Here is a 17,744-nt window from a genome sequence, read left to right as displayed (position 1 = left end):
GGCAAACGCTCCTCTTCATCCGGATAATTTTTATCATAGTAGTATCCCTTATTATGTAATTATTTTGGACTGACTTTTGATGTATTTTTTCTGCTAAAACAACCTTTCATTTTATATATGCATGATAGTGATTTTTTTTTACATATTTATAAACAAAAATTATGAATCAACTAAGTCAACATAGGAGGTAGTAATGTCCATCAACTTTGAAAATGTTTACATCCTACTTGTATACGAATATGACCATATTTGCATCTCTGGATAACAATGTGTTGAGTATATGATATCCACTATAGTCAAATCTCCCTCGACAACCTCATTTATAAAAGACGAAAAATCTGATAGCATGCTAAAATTTATTTGATAATCCTTTCCATAAGGATATTTTTCCATTTAGACTATAATAACCTATAACATAAAATTTATCCCTCAATATCAAAAACGATTCACACAAACGAAAAATAACAATATGAAAACACTTTGACACAAATTTAATTTCTTTTTAATTTTTTTAAAGTATTAAACGATAATAATTAATTTAAAAAGTTCTTCAAGTAACACAAGGGTATTTTGAATTAAAAGCATGACTAAAAGAATGTTATAATTTTAAAATGCATTTTTCATATTATAAATATTAAGTTGACATAAATGCTGTTTTATTTAATTTGTTATAAATCAAACTCTTTTATTAAATATGTCTTTGAAATAGTCACGTATATATTTTTATTTTATCAACATTAATTCCAGCATACGTTTTATTAGTTTAAATTGTCATTAACTTTTTCAATTTTCCAGCATAAATCAAAATCGCAACCACCTCCAAAAATACAATTTCAATATATCAATATAAATGACTAATATGAAGACAAATGCTGATTACAATTATAATAAATGATAATAGTTATTATGATAATATTGGTAGTAATAAGAATTATAATTAATTACATTGGAATTATAGTATATTAATACTTTAAAAAAAATTAAAACAATGAAAACTGAAGTAAAGCAGAAAGCCAAAATGAAAACAAGGCTAAATTGTCGGATATCAAGTTAAATTCATATCGCAAATGGAAATTTGAAATGAAATCCAATTATCTCTTTATTGAATTTTAAAATTCGATTAAGAAAAATTTAGATTTCTTATATACAGGTTTTTGGAATTTTATATCTGATACATGATTTTTTATCTTCGAATATTAAAATCTGATTTCCTCTTCATCAAATGTTGAAATTCGATTTTTCCTCCATCAAATATCTAAATTCAATGAAGGACAAATCAAAATTTAACATCCAATAAAGAGCAAATTGAATTTTAATATTGGATCAAAGTTTAATTTCCAAGTGAGTTTTCATCAAATTTTAAAATTCGATTAAAACCTGAGAACTTTGTAATGGATTCATGTACGTGTTTGATGCGAGAAACATAAAAAAAATCACTACCCGACTCGAATGCCAACCACCAATATACAGCAAAACCTCCACCACACTTTTCCAACGAACAATCTCTCTTAAATATCTCTAAAGAACCACACACGAGAAAGGAGAAAATGAAAGAGATATCAGATAAATGAATGGGGTGCAAGACAAGAAAATATATAAACTTCTACGCGCTCAACTCATTAAATAATTTGGTGAACCATTTCATTGAAAGCATTTAGTTTTCACCAAGCTCATTAATCACGAGAGCAAATATGGAACTTAAGGGTATAACCAGGGTGAAACATCCCATAACTTAATGGTCTTAAAGGACTACATCCTCTCAAGCCTAAGGGTAAGTGTACCCCTTGAGATGATCTCAACAGTGTGACAACTATTAAGTATATTGACCCAATCACAATAATATTACAAACCATTTAATTACTAATATTATAAGATACTAGAAATGCACAATCAATTCTCATAGATAAAGGTCCATTAAAGAAATACGACAATGTTTTTATGTATGTATCTGTACTATTCTAAACATTTGTGAATGTCAGTGTAACAACGTCGTTTCTTAAATATGTTTCTGTTCTTGCAAAAACAAGGGAGATGCTGATATAAAATTAGTTTCTCTAAATTTAAAATAAATAATTTTTAAAAAGATAATTTATTTAAAAGTAGATAAAATTTGCTTATTGAAGTAAGTTTAAAACCTTCTATTTTTTAAATAAACAAGTAAGACAAATACGCGTATTAAGAAATTAAAAATCTGTTTATAGAATAAAAAAATCTGTTTATAGAATAAAAAAACACCTTTAAAAGAATAAGCAAAAGCAAACTGTCCATAGTTTAGTATAAATATGGTTATTTAGTCATGTTTAACGAAACATGCCAATTTTTTTGCTAGATAGTTCTTGTGCTAATGTTCTTTCTGTTTTCCTTGTAATGCCAAAAGGTGAGAATAAAAAAAGGAAAAACACCGAGCCTGTTTCCAGCTCTTACCATATTATATGATAGGAATAAATTACTTGAAGAAAAATATAATAAAGCACAGCTGTATTATTGGCATGTGTTTGCTATAATAAAATAGTTGTAATTATTATAATAAGTATTAAAACTTATATTACATAACAATCAATTATAAATCTTTTATTAGATTTTTAATATTATAATTATACAATAAAAGCACTTGTAATTTTCTCAAAGTAAAAGAATGATGAGTATAAAAAAACGGATACAAAATTCGCATTATTAATTATGATATATATACATTATAAATACATTAACAGTAACATGTGATTAGAGTTTAGATAAAACTGTATTTAAGCAAATAGAAAATTGAAATTCAAATGTAAGAAAATCAAGAAAATAAAATATTATTGTTTATGGAGAAGGTAAATGAATGATGCTTCTAAAATGTCGTAAGTTAATTAATTTATTAGAATTTGTTAGTTAACTCATTTAATTCAAAATAAATTAAAAATTGGAAAGACGGGGTTTAAAGCGAAGTGCAAAGGGGAAGAAAAAACAAAAATGTGGATATGAAATACAATATTGTGATATTAAAGTTAAATATCTTTTAGGCCCATTACAGAGGTTATCGTTGGTATGGATCAAATAGCTGAAGATCCATAGGTTGAAAAGACTGAAATCTTTAGATAAGCCTCTCCTAATGAAGGATAGCCTAAAAGCCCTAAACTCTGGAAAGATCTTCAAGACAGAGTAGTGTTGGAAATGCAATGGTAAAACATGCTTCCCACCATTTTTGCTCTAATTGTTTTAATGCATTCACAGAGCAGGTCTAACGATACAACAAAACCTGCCACTTGTACTTTCTAGCACTCAGTCACGTAAGAAGTCTACCCACAAATCAACAGCAACGGTTCCATGTCTGCACAGTTCCAGGATGAGAATATCTTACAGGTCATGCTACGAGACAAGAAAAAATAAATGTTGTCAGCATTCCGGAGTAATCAGATTGGAGAAAACAAATGTTTTTTGGCCATTGGCCATTATCGGGCAGTGGTAGGAGGGATAGAATGACCAAAACAGAGTCCAGAATTGGAAGTACAAGATATTCGCACTTTGATAAACATATTCTGACTGCACTAAACAGTTTTTGATTCAACATTGTCACACCCAGAAGAGAAGGCAGGAGTGGTTAAAACGAGTGGAATCATACATGTCACACCAGTGGCTCCAAGGCACCATGTTTTACACAAGTAACAAAGTGCGTGTATGATTGGCGTACCCAATCCTTCGTAACTCTCACAGCACCAAGTTGAAAGGAACCCTTCTAAAAGTGGAACCAAATAATCATCACAAAGAAGCCAAGTCCATATTGTAGGAGGAATATTACACTATTTGGAAAGCCAGATCGAATATAGGCAAACACTCAGACAACTACTCATTTCCTAAGTTTAAAGAACCGTCTTTCATCAACTTTAAGCTCAAGCTATTGAATCTCCCACGTGAATAATGCCTTGATGCTTTTCTCCAATCCGTTCCAGTTTTCATCATAGCAAAAAATTCATCGTAGCTGATACGTCCATCCTGCAATTGTTCAAGAATTTGAGGCGACAATTCCCTAATCAAGACTATATCTAAAGAAATAACTCCCGAATATCACCTTATCCGTGTCTACTTCTTGGAAAATGTCATTTGCGACATCTGTACAATCATCTGCTCCATCTTCCATCAAAGCATTCCGTAGCTCATCCGGTTCAATATATCCATTCCCATCTTTGTCAAAATAGGAGAAGGCCTTACGAAGATGATCGTCATTAGCCATCCTTTTTAAATGAAGGGAAACAGCAACAAATTCTCCGTAGTCTAGTGTTCCCTTACTACCTACCTGTTTGTCAACATACAATGATTAAAACACAAAACAAAGAGCAATGTAAACCTAAATTTTTTACTTAGTACCTTCAAAATGTAACTGAACAAACCCAAACAAAATTATAATGGAAAATATATCACAATTGTGCCCCATGCATTTCAATTTATATTTGCAAATCGACAATATCAACTTTTGTCGGCCAATTTATGATTGTAGCAAGTAACAAGTAACAACATTAGTGTTCAGTCACAATAGTTTAGAGGAACAAGGGGAAATTAGCCATACTTACAGCTTCAATAAGCAACTGAATTTCAGACTCAGCAAGTTGAGACCCAAAGTTTCGAAATCCAGCTTTCAGTTCTTCTATGGAAACAATGCCATCATTATCATTATCCATCTTCTTGAACATATCTTTGATGTCTTCAACTTCTTCATTGGATAAGAAATCAGCAATGACCTGTTTTCAAATGTACAATCTTAGATCCGACATGCTATACAAGCAATAGCTTAAGTTACCACCAAAGATGCAGCGAACTAACCCTAAGGGCTTTTCTTTTGAATCTGTTCATCATTGAAAATTGCTTAAGCCTTGACTTGACAACATCTCCAAGTGGAACATTAGGAGCCTTCTTGGCATTTTGGAGCCAGGGATGCTCTGTGCAAGGCAAGAAAAAATAGATGAAATTTATTATCTGTCCTGAAAAGTCATCAACATAAGTAATGTTTATGTTGAAATTATGGGGTTAAGATATTAACAAAGATTGAGTTGATATTATCTAAGATGCCTGTTGGGTACAAACAAAGTCCCTCCCTACACATAAGATACCTTGGAGGCCTTTTGGAGTGGTACCAAAAAGCAAATCCGTGAGGGCTTGGTCCAAAGCGGACAATATCTTACCAATGTGTGGAGATCTATGTGTGTGTGTGTGTGTTGTCCCTCCCTACAAATGGTATCTGTTGAAATGTAATATGTTTTTAGATATAGGCTCTGTAGGAGCCTACTGTTTACTGTTTATTGTTGATTACTGTTTTTCATTATTGTATAAGTATGTGTTTAGTGTGAAGATAATAATATGAAAAAAGAGAGTTTCTTTCTCTTAATTCTCCAAAATGGTATCAAGAGCCAAGCACCGGGGCTCTCTTCTGTAGACGCCATCAACCACCAGTCGCCGCCGTCGCCGCCGCCGCCGCCGCCGCCGGTACCCCATTTTCTCAGGAAAATTTAGGGGTTTTGTGCGCCTCCGTGAGCGCGACCCAACCCTGGTGGTCGCCGTCCCTGCATCGCCCTCACGCGCCGTCACGCGCCGCCGCAGCCCGCCAGATCTCGCGCGCGTACTGTTCACGCGCCGCCCTACGCTGGTCGGAATTTCACCGCGCATCGAGGGTTCCGCTCGCCTCACTCTCCTGAGCGTCAATCCCTCGGCTTCCCAATCCCAAACCCTCTCTCTCTCTTTCTGAAACCCTTCTCTCTCACACGCCAATACTCAACTGGAAAAATTATTTATCTTGGTCTTCTGCTGTGGAATTATGGTTTCTTGGTCAAGGACACCATGATCATCTAGAACAAGATATCTCTATGGTTCCAGATGAAGAAAAATCTCAATGGCAAAAATTGGATTTTCAGTTATGCGCAATTTTATGGCAGTCAGTGGAGCAAGAGGTTTTAGATATCTTGAGACCCTATAAAACATGTTCATCATTCTGGAAAAGGGCAGAAGATATTTTTGCTAATGATGTACAACGTCTTTTTGATGCAACCCAAAGAGTAGCTTCTCTAAAACAAGTCAACCATGACATGGTTTCTCATATAGCAAAGGCTCGGGCTACTGTAGAAGAATTAAAGAACTTCTTTATAGCTGATTCATTAGAAGAGATCAATAAAAAGCTTGACAAGTTTTACATGGTCCTAATTCTGAGAAGCTTACACTCCGATTATGATCATGTACGTGATCAAGTTTTAGCTGGTGATCAAATCCCTTCAATGGATGGTTTGGTTACTCGACTTCTTCGAGTACCTCCATTGGTGAAAGATGAGAATTCAATCGATGTTATTGGAACATCAGCTATGATAATGCCACAAGGAAGAGGAGTGCCACAAGGAAGAGGAGGAGGCAGAAGCAACCGAGGACGTGGTGGTCGTAGCATACGTCCTCCTCCTCAATGCACATACTGTAAGAAACTAGGCCATACTCGAGACAAATGTTATGTTCTACATGGATATCCAGACAAAGTTGCTCATGTGTCTAAATCTAGTGATCTAGAATCCAGAATTTCAAATGAAGAATATGAAGAATTTTTACGTTACAAGTCTGGAAAACCGTCTAATCCTGGCCAATCCTCTGTCATGACTAGTGTGCCTACAGCCAACTTATCTCAATCTGTGGAAGGTCATAATCCATGGATTCTGGACTCAGGTGCCTCAGACCATATCTCTGGTAACATTCCTTCATTTTCTTCATTGTCTTCTCCAAGAATTCCTCATCTCATTACCGTTGCCAATGGATCAAAAGTGAAATCTCAGGGAATTGGAACAGTTTCCTTATCTCCTTCACTAAGTTTAAATTCTGTGTTATATGTTCCCAATTGTCCATACAATTTAATCTCTTTGAGTCAGTTGACTCGTACCTTAAATTGTTCCATAACCTTTACAGCCAATTCTTTTGTTATACAGGAACATGGGACAGGTCGTCTGATTGGAGAAGGACATGAGTCTCAAGGACTTTATTTTTTAAAACCTCATTCCTCAGTTTCCTGCTTTACCACTTCATCCCCCAAACTTCTGCATGATCGTCTAGGCCATCCAAGTTTGTTCAAGTTGAAGATGATGGTTCCAAGTCTCAAAAACATCCAAGTCTTAGATTGTGAATCTTGTCAATTAGGAAAACATGTTAGATCTTCCTATCCTAAAAGATCTGAGACACAGTGTGATTTTCCTTTTTCAATAATTCATTCAGATATTTGGGGACCAAGTCGTGTTACTTCATTTGGTTTTAATTATTTTGTAACCTTTATTGATGAATTCTCTCGATGTACTTGGGTTTATTTAATGAAAGAGAGATCTGAACTTTTGTCCATATTCAAGTCCTTTTTTATTGAAATTAAGAACCAATTTGGGAAGACAATTAAAATTCTTCGAAGTGATAATGCTAAGGAATACTTCTCTCTAGCATTTTCTTCATTCTTATCTTCCCAAGGAATTTTACACCAGTCAACCTGTCCTCACACTCCACAACAAAATGGCATTGCAGAAAGAAAGAATAGACATCTCATTGAAACTGCACGTTCCTTAATGTTGAATACTAATGTTCCTGTACATCATTGGGGCGATGCAGTCCTCACTGCCTGTTTTCTTATTAATAGGATGCCTTCTTCCTCTCTTAATAATAAAATTCCTCACTCTGTCATTTTTCCCAACGACACTTTATACCATGTTTCCCCACGTGTATTTGGGTGTATGTGTTTTGTTCATAATGTTTCTCCAGGTCTTGATAAGCTCTCAGCAAAAGCTATCAAGTGTGTTTTCTTAGGATACTCTCGTCTTCAGAAAGGGTATAGATGTTATTCTCCCTCCACAAAGAGATATTATATGTCAGCTGATGTCACATTCTTTGAGGATACACCTTTTTTTTCTTCCTCCATGGAGGATCGTTCCTCTGTTCAACAAATGTTTCCTTTACCAACATGTGATCCTCTAATTATTCCTGATTCTGTACCTCAAAATCAAAATCCAAATAACATTGTTCCTCCACCTCTTATCACATATCAACGTCGAACCCAATCTCGAACTCCTAACACTAACGATCCTCGAGACTCAGATCCTTCTGCATCAGATCCTCAGACCATGGATCCTTCATCATCCTCACCTTCTACTGATTCAGATGATAACTGGCCCATTGCCCTTCGTAAAGGTATTCGTTCTACTCGCAATCCATATCCTATTTATAATTTTGTGAGTTATCATAACTTGTCTCCTACATATTTCTCCTTTGTTTCCTCATTATCATCGACTAAGGTTCCTAATAATATTCATGAGGCACTTGTTCATTCTGGATGGCGACAAGCCATGGTTGATGAGATGAAGGCACTTGAACACAATGGCACTTGGGATCTTGTCCCTCTTCCTCCTGATAAGAAGCCTGTTGGTTGTAGATGGATTTATACTGTTAAAGTTGGTCCTACTGGTAAAATTGATCGCCTTAAAGCTCGACTGGTAGCTAAGGGCTATACTCAAGTTTATGGCCAAGACTATTGTGATACTTTTTCTCCTGTGGCTAAAACCAGTACCGTTCGTATTTTTCTTGCTATGGCTGCCATTCGTCATTGGCCTCTTTATCAGTTAGACATTAAAAATGCCTTCCTTCATGGTGATCTGGAAGAGGAGATATACATGGAGCAACCTCCTGGATTTGTTGCTCAGGGGGAGTCTGGATTAGTTTGTAAGTTGCGTCGTTCCCTTTATGGCTTAAAGCAATCACCTCGAGCTTGGTTTGGTAAATTTAGTCAGGTGGTGCAAAAATTTGGACTGAAACGTTGTGAGGCGGATCATTCAGTGTTTTATGGTCACTATTCTCCTGACAAATGTGTTTATCTCATGGTGTATGTTGATGATATTGTTATTACAGGGAATGACATCACTAGAATTAATCAGTTAAAGAATCATCTGTTCAATCACTTTCAAACTAAAGATCTGGGTCGTCTAAAATATTTTCTTGGTATTGAAGTGGCACAGTCAAAAGAAGGTGTCATCATTTCACAAAGGAAATATGCTCTTGACATTTTAGAGGAAACAGGTCTGACAAATTGCAAGCCCATTGACAATCCCATGGACCCAAATCAAAAGTTAATGACAGATCAGGGTGAACCTTTCTCAGACCTAGAGAGATATAGAAGACTAGTTGGAAAACTCATTTATCTTACCATAACAAGACCTGATCTTTCTTATCCAGTTGGAGTTGTGAGTCAATTTATGCAAAATCCACATGTTGATCATTGGAATGCAGTACTTCGCATTCTCAGATACATAAAAGGAAGTCCAGGACAGGGACTATTGTATGAGAACAAGGGAAACACTCGGATCGAAGGATATTGCGATGCAGATTGGGCTGGTAGTCCAATTGATCGAAGATCTACTACAGGATATTGTGTTTTACTTGGTGGGAACCTTGTATCTTGGAAAAGTAAGAAACAAAACGTTGTTGCTCGATCTAGTGCTGAAGCTGAATACCGATCTATGGCTCTGACTACATGTGAACTTGTGTGGATTAAACAACTTCTTCAAGAATTGAAGTTTTGTGAAAATGAGCAAATGAAACTGTACTGTGACAATCAAGCAGCTCTACACATTTCCTCCAATCCTGTGTTTCATGAGAGGACGAAACACATAGAAATTGACTGTCATTTTATTAGAGAGAAGTTGTTGTCAAAGGAACTTGTTACTGAATTTGTCAATTCTAATGAACAACTCGGAGACATGTTGACCAAATCTCTAAGGGGGCCTAGAATTCAATTCATATGTTCCAAGCTTGGGGCATATGACTTATATGCTCCAGCTTGAGGGGGAGTGTTGAAATGTAATATGTTTTTAGATATAGGCTCTGTAGGAGCCTACTGTTTACTGTTTATTGTTGATTACTGTTTTTCATTATTGTATAAGTATGTGTTTAGTGTGAAGATAATAATATGAAAAAAGAGAGTTTCTTTCTCTTAATTCTCCAAAAGTATCAAAGCCCATACTTCAGGTCTGGTGATCAGACTCAGTCGAGTACGTCCCTCCATGATCAGGTGAAGCCATGGCAAGTGGCCAGTGGCAGATAGCCAGATGAATCATGAGAGGTGGAGAGCAAGAGATGCTCAGTGTTTGACCATGGATCGTGAAAGAGAGCAAAGAGAAGTGGCAACCATGGATCCTTTGTTTGAGGGAAGGATGTTGGATACAAACAAAGTCTCACATCGGATAAAATAAGAGATGGACATGGATTTATATACACGTTAGATACCTCCATTGGTAAGAGACCTTTTGGAGTGGTATCAAAAGCAAATCCGTGAGGGCTTAGCCTAAAGCGGACAATATCTTACCAATGTGGAGATCTATGTGTATGAGTGTGTTGTCCCTCCCTACAATGCCAAACATGTCCTGATGGTAGAACAAATCAATGAAGCAGATGACCAAAATAAATAAACTCTCAGAAACACGTAAGCAAATTGCGAGGCTAAGCTGAAGAAAGCAGCAGGAGTGATACCAATTAAGTAGCACCAAACAGTTTGGGAAACCAGCCTTAAAACTAGTCGTTAAGGGGAGAGAATCATGTGGTTAAAAAGTATTCCACAATGCATCTCAAAACTTGATGAGGGACCTAATATAACACATCACAACACTGCCCTCAAGAGACAACATCTTGATGGCTCAGACTCTACAACATTTCACTCACTCAACTTTCTCATTGGTCAAAACCTTTCACTAGTCAAAACTCTCTACAAGTAGCTATATGCTGAAACATCTGACAACCAACTACCAACGAATGGGAACCTTGGGAGAACCACAACGAAAAGAAAAATAGCTATTGTAAGATGAACTCCAGAATCTCATACTTCAAACAAGGAATTCCAGGGTCTGTACCTTGCAATTGGATCCTAACACAAAGCTAGATGAACTTGCTAGAAGAAACACAGTAAAAGGGAGTGGAAATGCAAGGGGATTGACAATTCACTTGAAGAAAGAATCATGAAATGAAATTAGAACTCCAAACTTTAGGGACCTCGACAGTGGCGGTGTTAGACCATTAAAGTTTACGTAAGGAAGATAAAAAGAGAGTAAGTTAGACACGTGTCTTACACGTGTAAGGAGGGTAGTATGTTATAGTTTGTTAGAAGAGAGAGAAGGTATAAATAATAAACCGAATAAGTGGAGAGGGGTATCAGATAATTTTCTTACCTTTGGGTAGAGACTGGATCGTTTCCAGTGGAGGAAGGGAGGCTTCCTTGGGGAAATACTTGCTTGTTATTCTGTTCTTTCTTACTTTACAGAATTAATAAAGTTCATATTGATACAATTGTTTCTTTTTGTTGAGTGTGTGTGAGAAGATGTTCACCTGTTACGGTTCCTGAGTAAAGGAACCTAACAGGCGGTGACAGGACAGTTCACTAAGGATGATACCATCCTAATACCATGTTTAAATTATGGGAGGTATAAAGGGAGGAGAAGAGACAAAAGAGAATATAGCACTGAATCGATATTAACTTAGATGTATGTCATTGCCATATTCTTGATAGTTGATATATCCACAGAACTTAGAACACTACCCCATAATTAGACTATTAGTTGATATGTCCTACATATCACTTCCAAATATATCTATTTTCATTCTATAGCCTTGATTTATTGTAGAATCAATTAATGAGATATGCATTCATTTCCCATGAGAGTGAATGCATTTATTTGGTTATTGGCAAGACAAGCAACACCCATTGGTTGTAAAAAAAAACAAAACATCTCTCTATAAATAGTGTCATTAAATAAACTTGAACCGTTTATCCTGTAAGTATTTTTGGAATACAATTTAGCCAGGATATTATTAATGAAAATTGACTAACTTAACCACTTTTATTGATATTGATGGATTAGATATTTGTTTCTTATATATTACCACTAGTCCATACATGAGAAACAAATAGTAATTCATCAAGGCCAATAAAATAGTCAAGTTAGTTATTTTAATTAATAATGTCATAAATTCAAACACCCATATATTTAATAATACTACTCATAATCTACCAAAGAAAATTTCAACCAAGGGGTGTGACTTGTTTTGTTAAATAACTCAATAAATACATCCATTCTCATGAGAAATGAGTGCAAATCTCATTAATAGACTGACTCTACAGTAAATTAAGGGTACAAATGAAAGTTAGCCATTAATACATTTAAAAATGGTCCTATGTTTCTTGTGAAAGACCACAAAGATATCTTCATTTTGTTTTTCTTATATACAGGAACAGATGTAGCAGTTATTAAAAATTTAAAACCCAGAAGGAGATAGTTTTTACCCATTTATTTTATTCACTTGATTTCATTAATCATACTTGCTGAAACTTTTGGTATTTAATTGAGATCTTAAAAAGGCTCTTAGTGGTACTATGAAATGAACATGGAAGAAGATAAACATACCAAGCACTTGTTTAGCAGTTAATCGAAGCTTAGGGTCTGGTTCTAACATTTGCCTAACAAGACTTTTAGCACTTTCAGAAATACTTGGCCAAGGTTCCCTTTTGAAATCTATAAGCCCCCGAAGAATGGCCTGTGCAACTCCTTGCTCAGATTCTGCATAGAATCAACATCAAGGAAAGAAAATAAGAAGACATTTTCCGAGCAAATGAAATAATAAAAAGAACCAAGCTCAAAAGCCCAAAACTAATAATATGCTTGAACCAAAAGAAAAAGGCAACTAGCAGATTAAAACCAAGCCAGAAAAAAAAAATAGTATGTGTCACAAACCAAAAGAAAAAGAACAAAAAGTCTAAGCATGCAAGTATTAGCACAGAAAATGGGACACACATGAATGTTTATAGATGCCAATGCATGTATAAAAAAAGGCATGCATAAAGAGCATTGTAAGAATATAACGATTTATACCAGCCCAAAACGGGGGAACACCACACAGTAAGATGTAGAGAATTACTCCTGCACTCCATATATCTATTTCTGGTCCATAATTCCGCTTGAGAACTTCTGGAGCCATATAATATGGACTTCCAACAATTTCTGAGAACCTCTCACCTGGAAATTTTTATATTACACACAATTCATTATGGAAAATAAGTCAGATACTGCAAGAATGAAATAATATATACACACACATAAAGAAAGAAATAGATAAATATATATATATATATATATATATATATATATATATATATATATATATAACATTGAAACATGAGTAGACAGCAATAAAATGTGCCATCTGATGGTAAACTGCCAACAAGAGATGGTGTATGGTCAACCCTAACATTAATGTCTATACTCAATAATACTGCTGTTCACAAACAGGCAGCGTGTTTCCTAAGGAAGTAAGCCAACATTAAAGGGCGTTAAGTTTGTTTTTCGATTTCATTTACAACATGTCCCCATTACAATAAGAAAGATAAGTTAGTTTCTTCTTGTACCCTGTTTTCAATCTTTTCTGAAAGAAACAGTCAAAATCTTAAAACAATAGTGCAGTTAGATTCAATTCATTCCCCTGCTTTCAAAAATTGTTTACAACATTACTTAGAAAAAAAATTTAAAGCAAAAAAGCTGTAAAAATGTGTTGGGGTTTTGGTGATGTTTATAATTTATAGAAATATCAACAATTGATATTATAAATAATACCAATGTATTTTTAAGCACAAATTCATGACTTTCAACACAGCAATTATTAAACCGCACCTGACCCTCTGAAGTCTACAATTTAAAGGAGAGAAATCCTTTAAAATAATTATTCAGAAACTAGCCATAAAAACATTATCTTAGAAATTAGCATTATTTTAACAAGTCAAATGAGACAGCCATAGAATGGAGAGAAATCGTGCAACATTTTCACAGACAATTAAACAAAATACAGAAGATAATCACAAATTCAAAACAGTGAACTCAAAAGTCAATTACACTTCTTTTTGGAAATGTGAAAATATAGGACAAGACCCTCTCCTAAACTTTGTTGGTGGACCTAAAAAGACGAGTAAAGGAAGCAGCAGTGTACCACTACACAAACCCATACTCTGCTACAATGTGGCACCATAGTGTTTGCACAAAACCATGAGGGTAAACATTAGGCAAAGAGTCCTCTGTTTTGAAAAAAAAAAAAAGGAAATGGAGGAAGAATGGGATGATGAGGACCTCTTTCAACGGGAAGAGAAATTTCTTGTTGCAGATAAAAAGACAATCAGAAGAGATAGACTCATTTATTTATAACATTGTTTTAAAGAATTGAAGCCAAACATTGTTTTACCCTTCCTAACCCTACAACACCATCAAAGCACAAAAACATGGCAGTGTAATTGGCAGAAAAGCTCCTAACGTCTCCATGCTACACCTAACAAGAAAATGAGATGGTTTCTAGAGCCTCAGGCCTTTTCATCAGCAGCATCGCAACCTCCCAATTGATCTCCAAACCAGTGTCTTCAGTAGCATAAAAGAACCAGGGAAAAAGGGTTCTTAGGGTGCAAAGTCTTCAAAGTTCAAAATCTATACACCTAACAAGCTAGACTACATAAAATTACTCCAATCCTTCAACCAGTATAGTTCAACGACAAACAGCTTAAGAAAATCACAGAAATACCGAATAGACAAAATAACCAAATAAAGAAAGAAAGACCAAACATGCCAAGAAGGGGCCAGAGCAGCAGTTCACCAACCATATATAGCAAATACAGGCCAAATCTAGGCAGAACAACACACTGACCACACACTGTCAGACATAATTGCATAGAAAGTCCCAAGGTCTTGCCACTCTTCCTTGCCAAAATTGACACCAGTGACCACCCAAATGCAGTCAGCAATGACAATTTTCCTCCTCAAACACTGATTGACACAACGCATATCCAAAGAGCTAGAAGAAAAGCCAAATCCGAGACAGAAAACAACAAGTAAAATTGAATCTGAAATTAATACTAATTGAACTCGCCAGAGCTCCAGCCAATCACCATTTTCATAACCAGCCAGTACACCAGGCCAGTCTCCAACCTTAGTCAGGCAGCTCCATCTACACACATCCACCACACCACACACAAACACGACAAAATTAAGTATGTCCGAAAGTACACATTCTCCAGTGTCCACATGCGCTCAGGTTTTGGGATATTGCCACAGTCACATCACAATAATACCCTACAGGATGGGTTCCGGTCAACAGAAAACCAAAACTTCTGCTCAGGATATGTTAAGATATCACCCAGAGGTCATCGAGAGAACCATCAATTATTAATGAATCTATAAACACCACAAGCAGAGAACAATCACCCATGCTCCAGTTTTCCAGCAGCAGTGAGTTGACAGAAGTAACTCTACTCTGATTTCTAAAGAGATTCAACCAATAGCCAACTCCTCAAGAATACATTCCAACATAGAAACAGATGTGATAATGTACAAGTACAACCTAGTTCGGTGAACTCAACACAACAAAAAAATACCTCCTCATTCATAAAGAATGATACTGCTCTAATACCGTGTTAAGAGATAGGAAACGAGAGAGAGAGAGAGAGAGAGAGAGAGAGAACTAACTAATAACGCTGAATGGGAAGTAAGTAATGTGGTACTCTGATACATAACCTAGAGCTCCTACTCTAATTAGTAGTCCTAAGTACTAGCCCAAGCCTACTACCAGTAACCTTAATATATTTCAACAAAACCATCAAAACAGAACCAAAAGCACTTTGTTTGAACACAACCATACAACAGCCACAGAAAAATACCACCTTAGTGTTAGAGTACTTATTTCTTATCCAAATGAAGGGTAGCAACCCCCAGCATAGTTGAAATAAAGTTTACACTTCATCCCACATGTTGCAATAGAGTTTAGAAGAAAGGGAAAATAAAAGGATTGACAAATGGGACTAACAATGAAAAAGTGATGGTCTAATCCAACACAAGCAAAGCAACTGCCAAGCTTAGCGTTAGCTGATCTATCATTACCGCAACCGACTCCACAATTTCAACATCATACAACAGATTGACCACTTAGTATGCGCCCTCTCATCTTTCAATCAAAATCACATTGTTAAATCCAATCACCGTAAGAGTAAACATAAATAACAAGGCACCCTTATTACATAGAAGCCGTTCAGAGCTTGAGTTAAAAACAGCATGGAAATTTAGGTGTCAACGAACGTACCAACTAAACAACCACCTTACTTCCTTTTGTGCTGCAGGCGCAGAATGTAGTGTAGACAGTACAAAACCTAACCGTACCAACTTCAAGTACACTAAACAAGGTCCTTGGTTGGATAAACTTCTCTATATATACTTAAAAATTGTAATAGAAAAACAAATAAATTGATTTTATCCAGTAGGCTGTAAACAATTTATAATACTTAACTACTTTAAATAGAAGCTCTCTGGTTTAACATCTCCAAGAGCTTAAGTTTTCCTAACGAGACAAATTTAATTCAATTTCTTTTATTTTCTTCCCGTATGAGTGTTTATAGTGTAAATAATCCAAATTAAGCCTAGACACCATCCCAGGCAGCTGAAAGACCAACATAGTCTTCCAAACAATAACCCCACCAATCAAGTACAAACTCAACCATACCTTCCCATTCCAAACCAAACTTCCCCAATGCAGTCAATGAAATCCAAATTCACTCACGGCCGTACCTGGCTTGAAGAATATGGAAAGCCCGAAGTCAATAGCCTTGAGCGGCGAATTCTCCTTCTTGTTTGCAAACAAGAAATTCTCCGGTTTCAGGTCGCGATGGATGACCCCGTGCTTGTGGCAGAGCTGCACAACCTCCACAATCGTCCTAGTGACAGCGGCAGCAGCTCGCTCGGTGTAGTGGCCGCGGGCGACAATCCGGTCGAAGAGCTCACCCCCCTCGCAGAGCTCCATGACGAGGTGAACGGCATTGTCGTCCTCACAGGCTTCGCGGAGTGACACGATGCTGGGACTCTCGGGAAGGTGGCGCATGATGGCGACCTCGCGGCGGACGTCCTCGACGTCGACGGCCGTCCTGAGCTTCCGCTTGGAGATGCTTTTGCAAGCGAGCAGCTCGCGCGTGTCACGGTCGATGCAGAGGTAAGTCACGCCGAACTCGCCGCGGCCGAGCTCGCGGTCCACGAGGTAGCGGTCCTCGATGTTCTCCTTGGGCACGCCAGCGAGGACCGTGATCGGCGCCTTCTGTTTGACAGCCTCAGCCCCGGAACCGCGCTTGCCATGGTGGTCTGCGTTGGAGAAGCTCGATTTGACGTCCTCGCGGGCCACGGCGGCCGGGGATCTGCAGCAGTTTCCCATGGTAGGAGGAGCGGAGATCGCGGCGGAGGGGAGGGTTTGGGAGGAGATGGTGGACGAGGCGTGCTAGCGTTTCACATCATAATGCGGAAACCCTAACCCTAGAATGTGATTTTGAAAAAGAAGGTGTGATTGAAACGAAGGTGACGAAGACGAGATGAAGAAGAAGAGTAAGAGAGTGTGAGTGAATAGCGAGTGAGTAGCGAGTGAGGTGAAGGTGGGTGTGTGAGGGTGTACGGTAACGGCTGGGGATGCGGTTTTTTAGGAGCCAGGAAGCTCGGGTTTTCGCCATTTCATATATAAATTTATTTATTCCTCTTTTTTCGTTTTCAATGAACTTTTACTTACTATTAAAATTAAAATATATTAAGCTTAGAGTAATAAACAAACATTTTCCTCTTTTGTGACTGCGAAAGTTAACTAGTAATGATAATAAATACAACTGTAAACAAAAAGAATTAATAAATACAACTGCAAAAGTGATAGCTTTTGTTTTTTTAAGC

At 36.6% G+C, this 17,744-nt stretch overlaps 1 protein-coding gene and 1 long non-coding RNA gene across 2 annotated transcripts; one reads left to right on the top strand and one right to left on the bottom strand.

Annotated features, from left to right (window-relative positions):
• Positions 1–2,931: 2,931 nt before the first annotated feature.
• LOC108329079 (calcium-dependent protein kinase 13) lies at positions 2,932–17,525 on the bottom strand. Its single transcript, XM_017563080.2, has 7 exons — positions 16,611–17,525; positions 12,891–13,034; positions 12,426–12,578; positions 4,801–4,916; positions 4,551–4,718; positions 4,052–4,276; positions 2,932–3,975 (listed from the first exon to the last, which is right to left on the bottom strand). Exons 1-7 carry the CDS (start codon positions 17,242–17,244, stop codon positions 3,826–3,828), a joined length of 1,590 nt encoding a protein of 529 aa, XP_017418569.1. The 5' UTR covers positions 17,245–17,525; the 3' UTR covers positions 2,932–3,825.
• Positions 6,608–7,335, top strand: LOC108329080 (uncharacterized). The gene is made up of 2 exons (XR_008246954.1): positions 6,608–6,696; positions 6,933–7,335. It is a non-coding gene; the product is annotated as an uncharacterized LOC108329080 (long non-coding RNA).
• Positions 17,526–17,744: the final 219 nt, after the last annotated feature.

Source organism: Vigna angularis, chromosome 2 (assembly GCF_016808095.1).
Source record: "Vigna angularis cultivar LongXiaoDou No.4 chromosome 2, ASM1680809v1, whole genome shotgun sequence".
Taxonomy (NCBI): Eukaryota; Viridiplantae; Streptophyta; class Magnoliopsida; order Fabales; family Fabaceae; genus Vigna; species Vigna angularis.
Note: the sequence above shows the minus strand (reverse complement) of the source record. Positions and strands in the feature narration are given on the sequence as shown.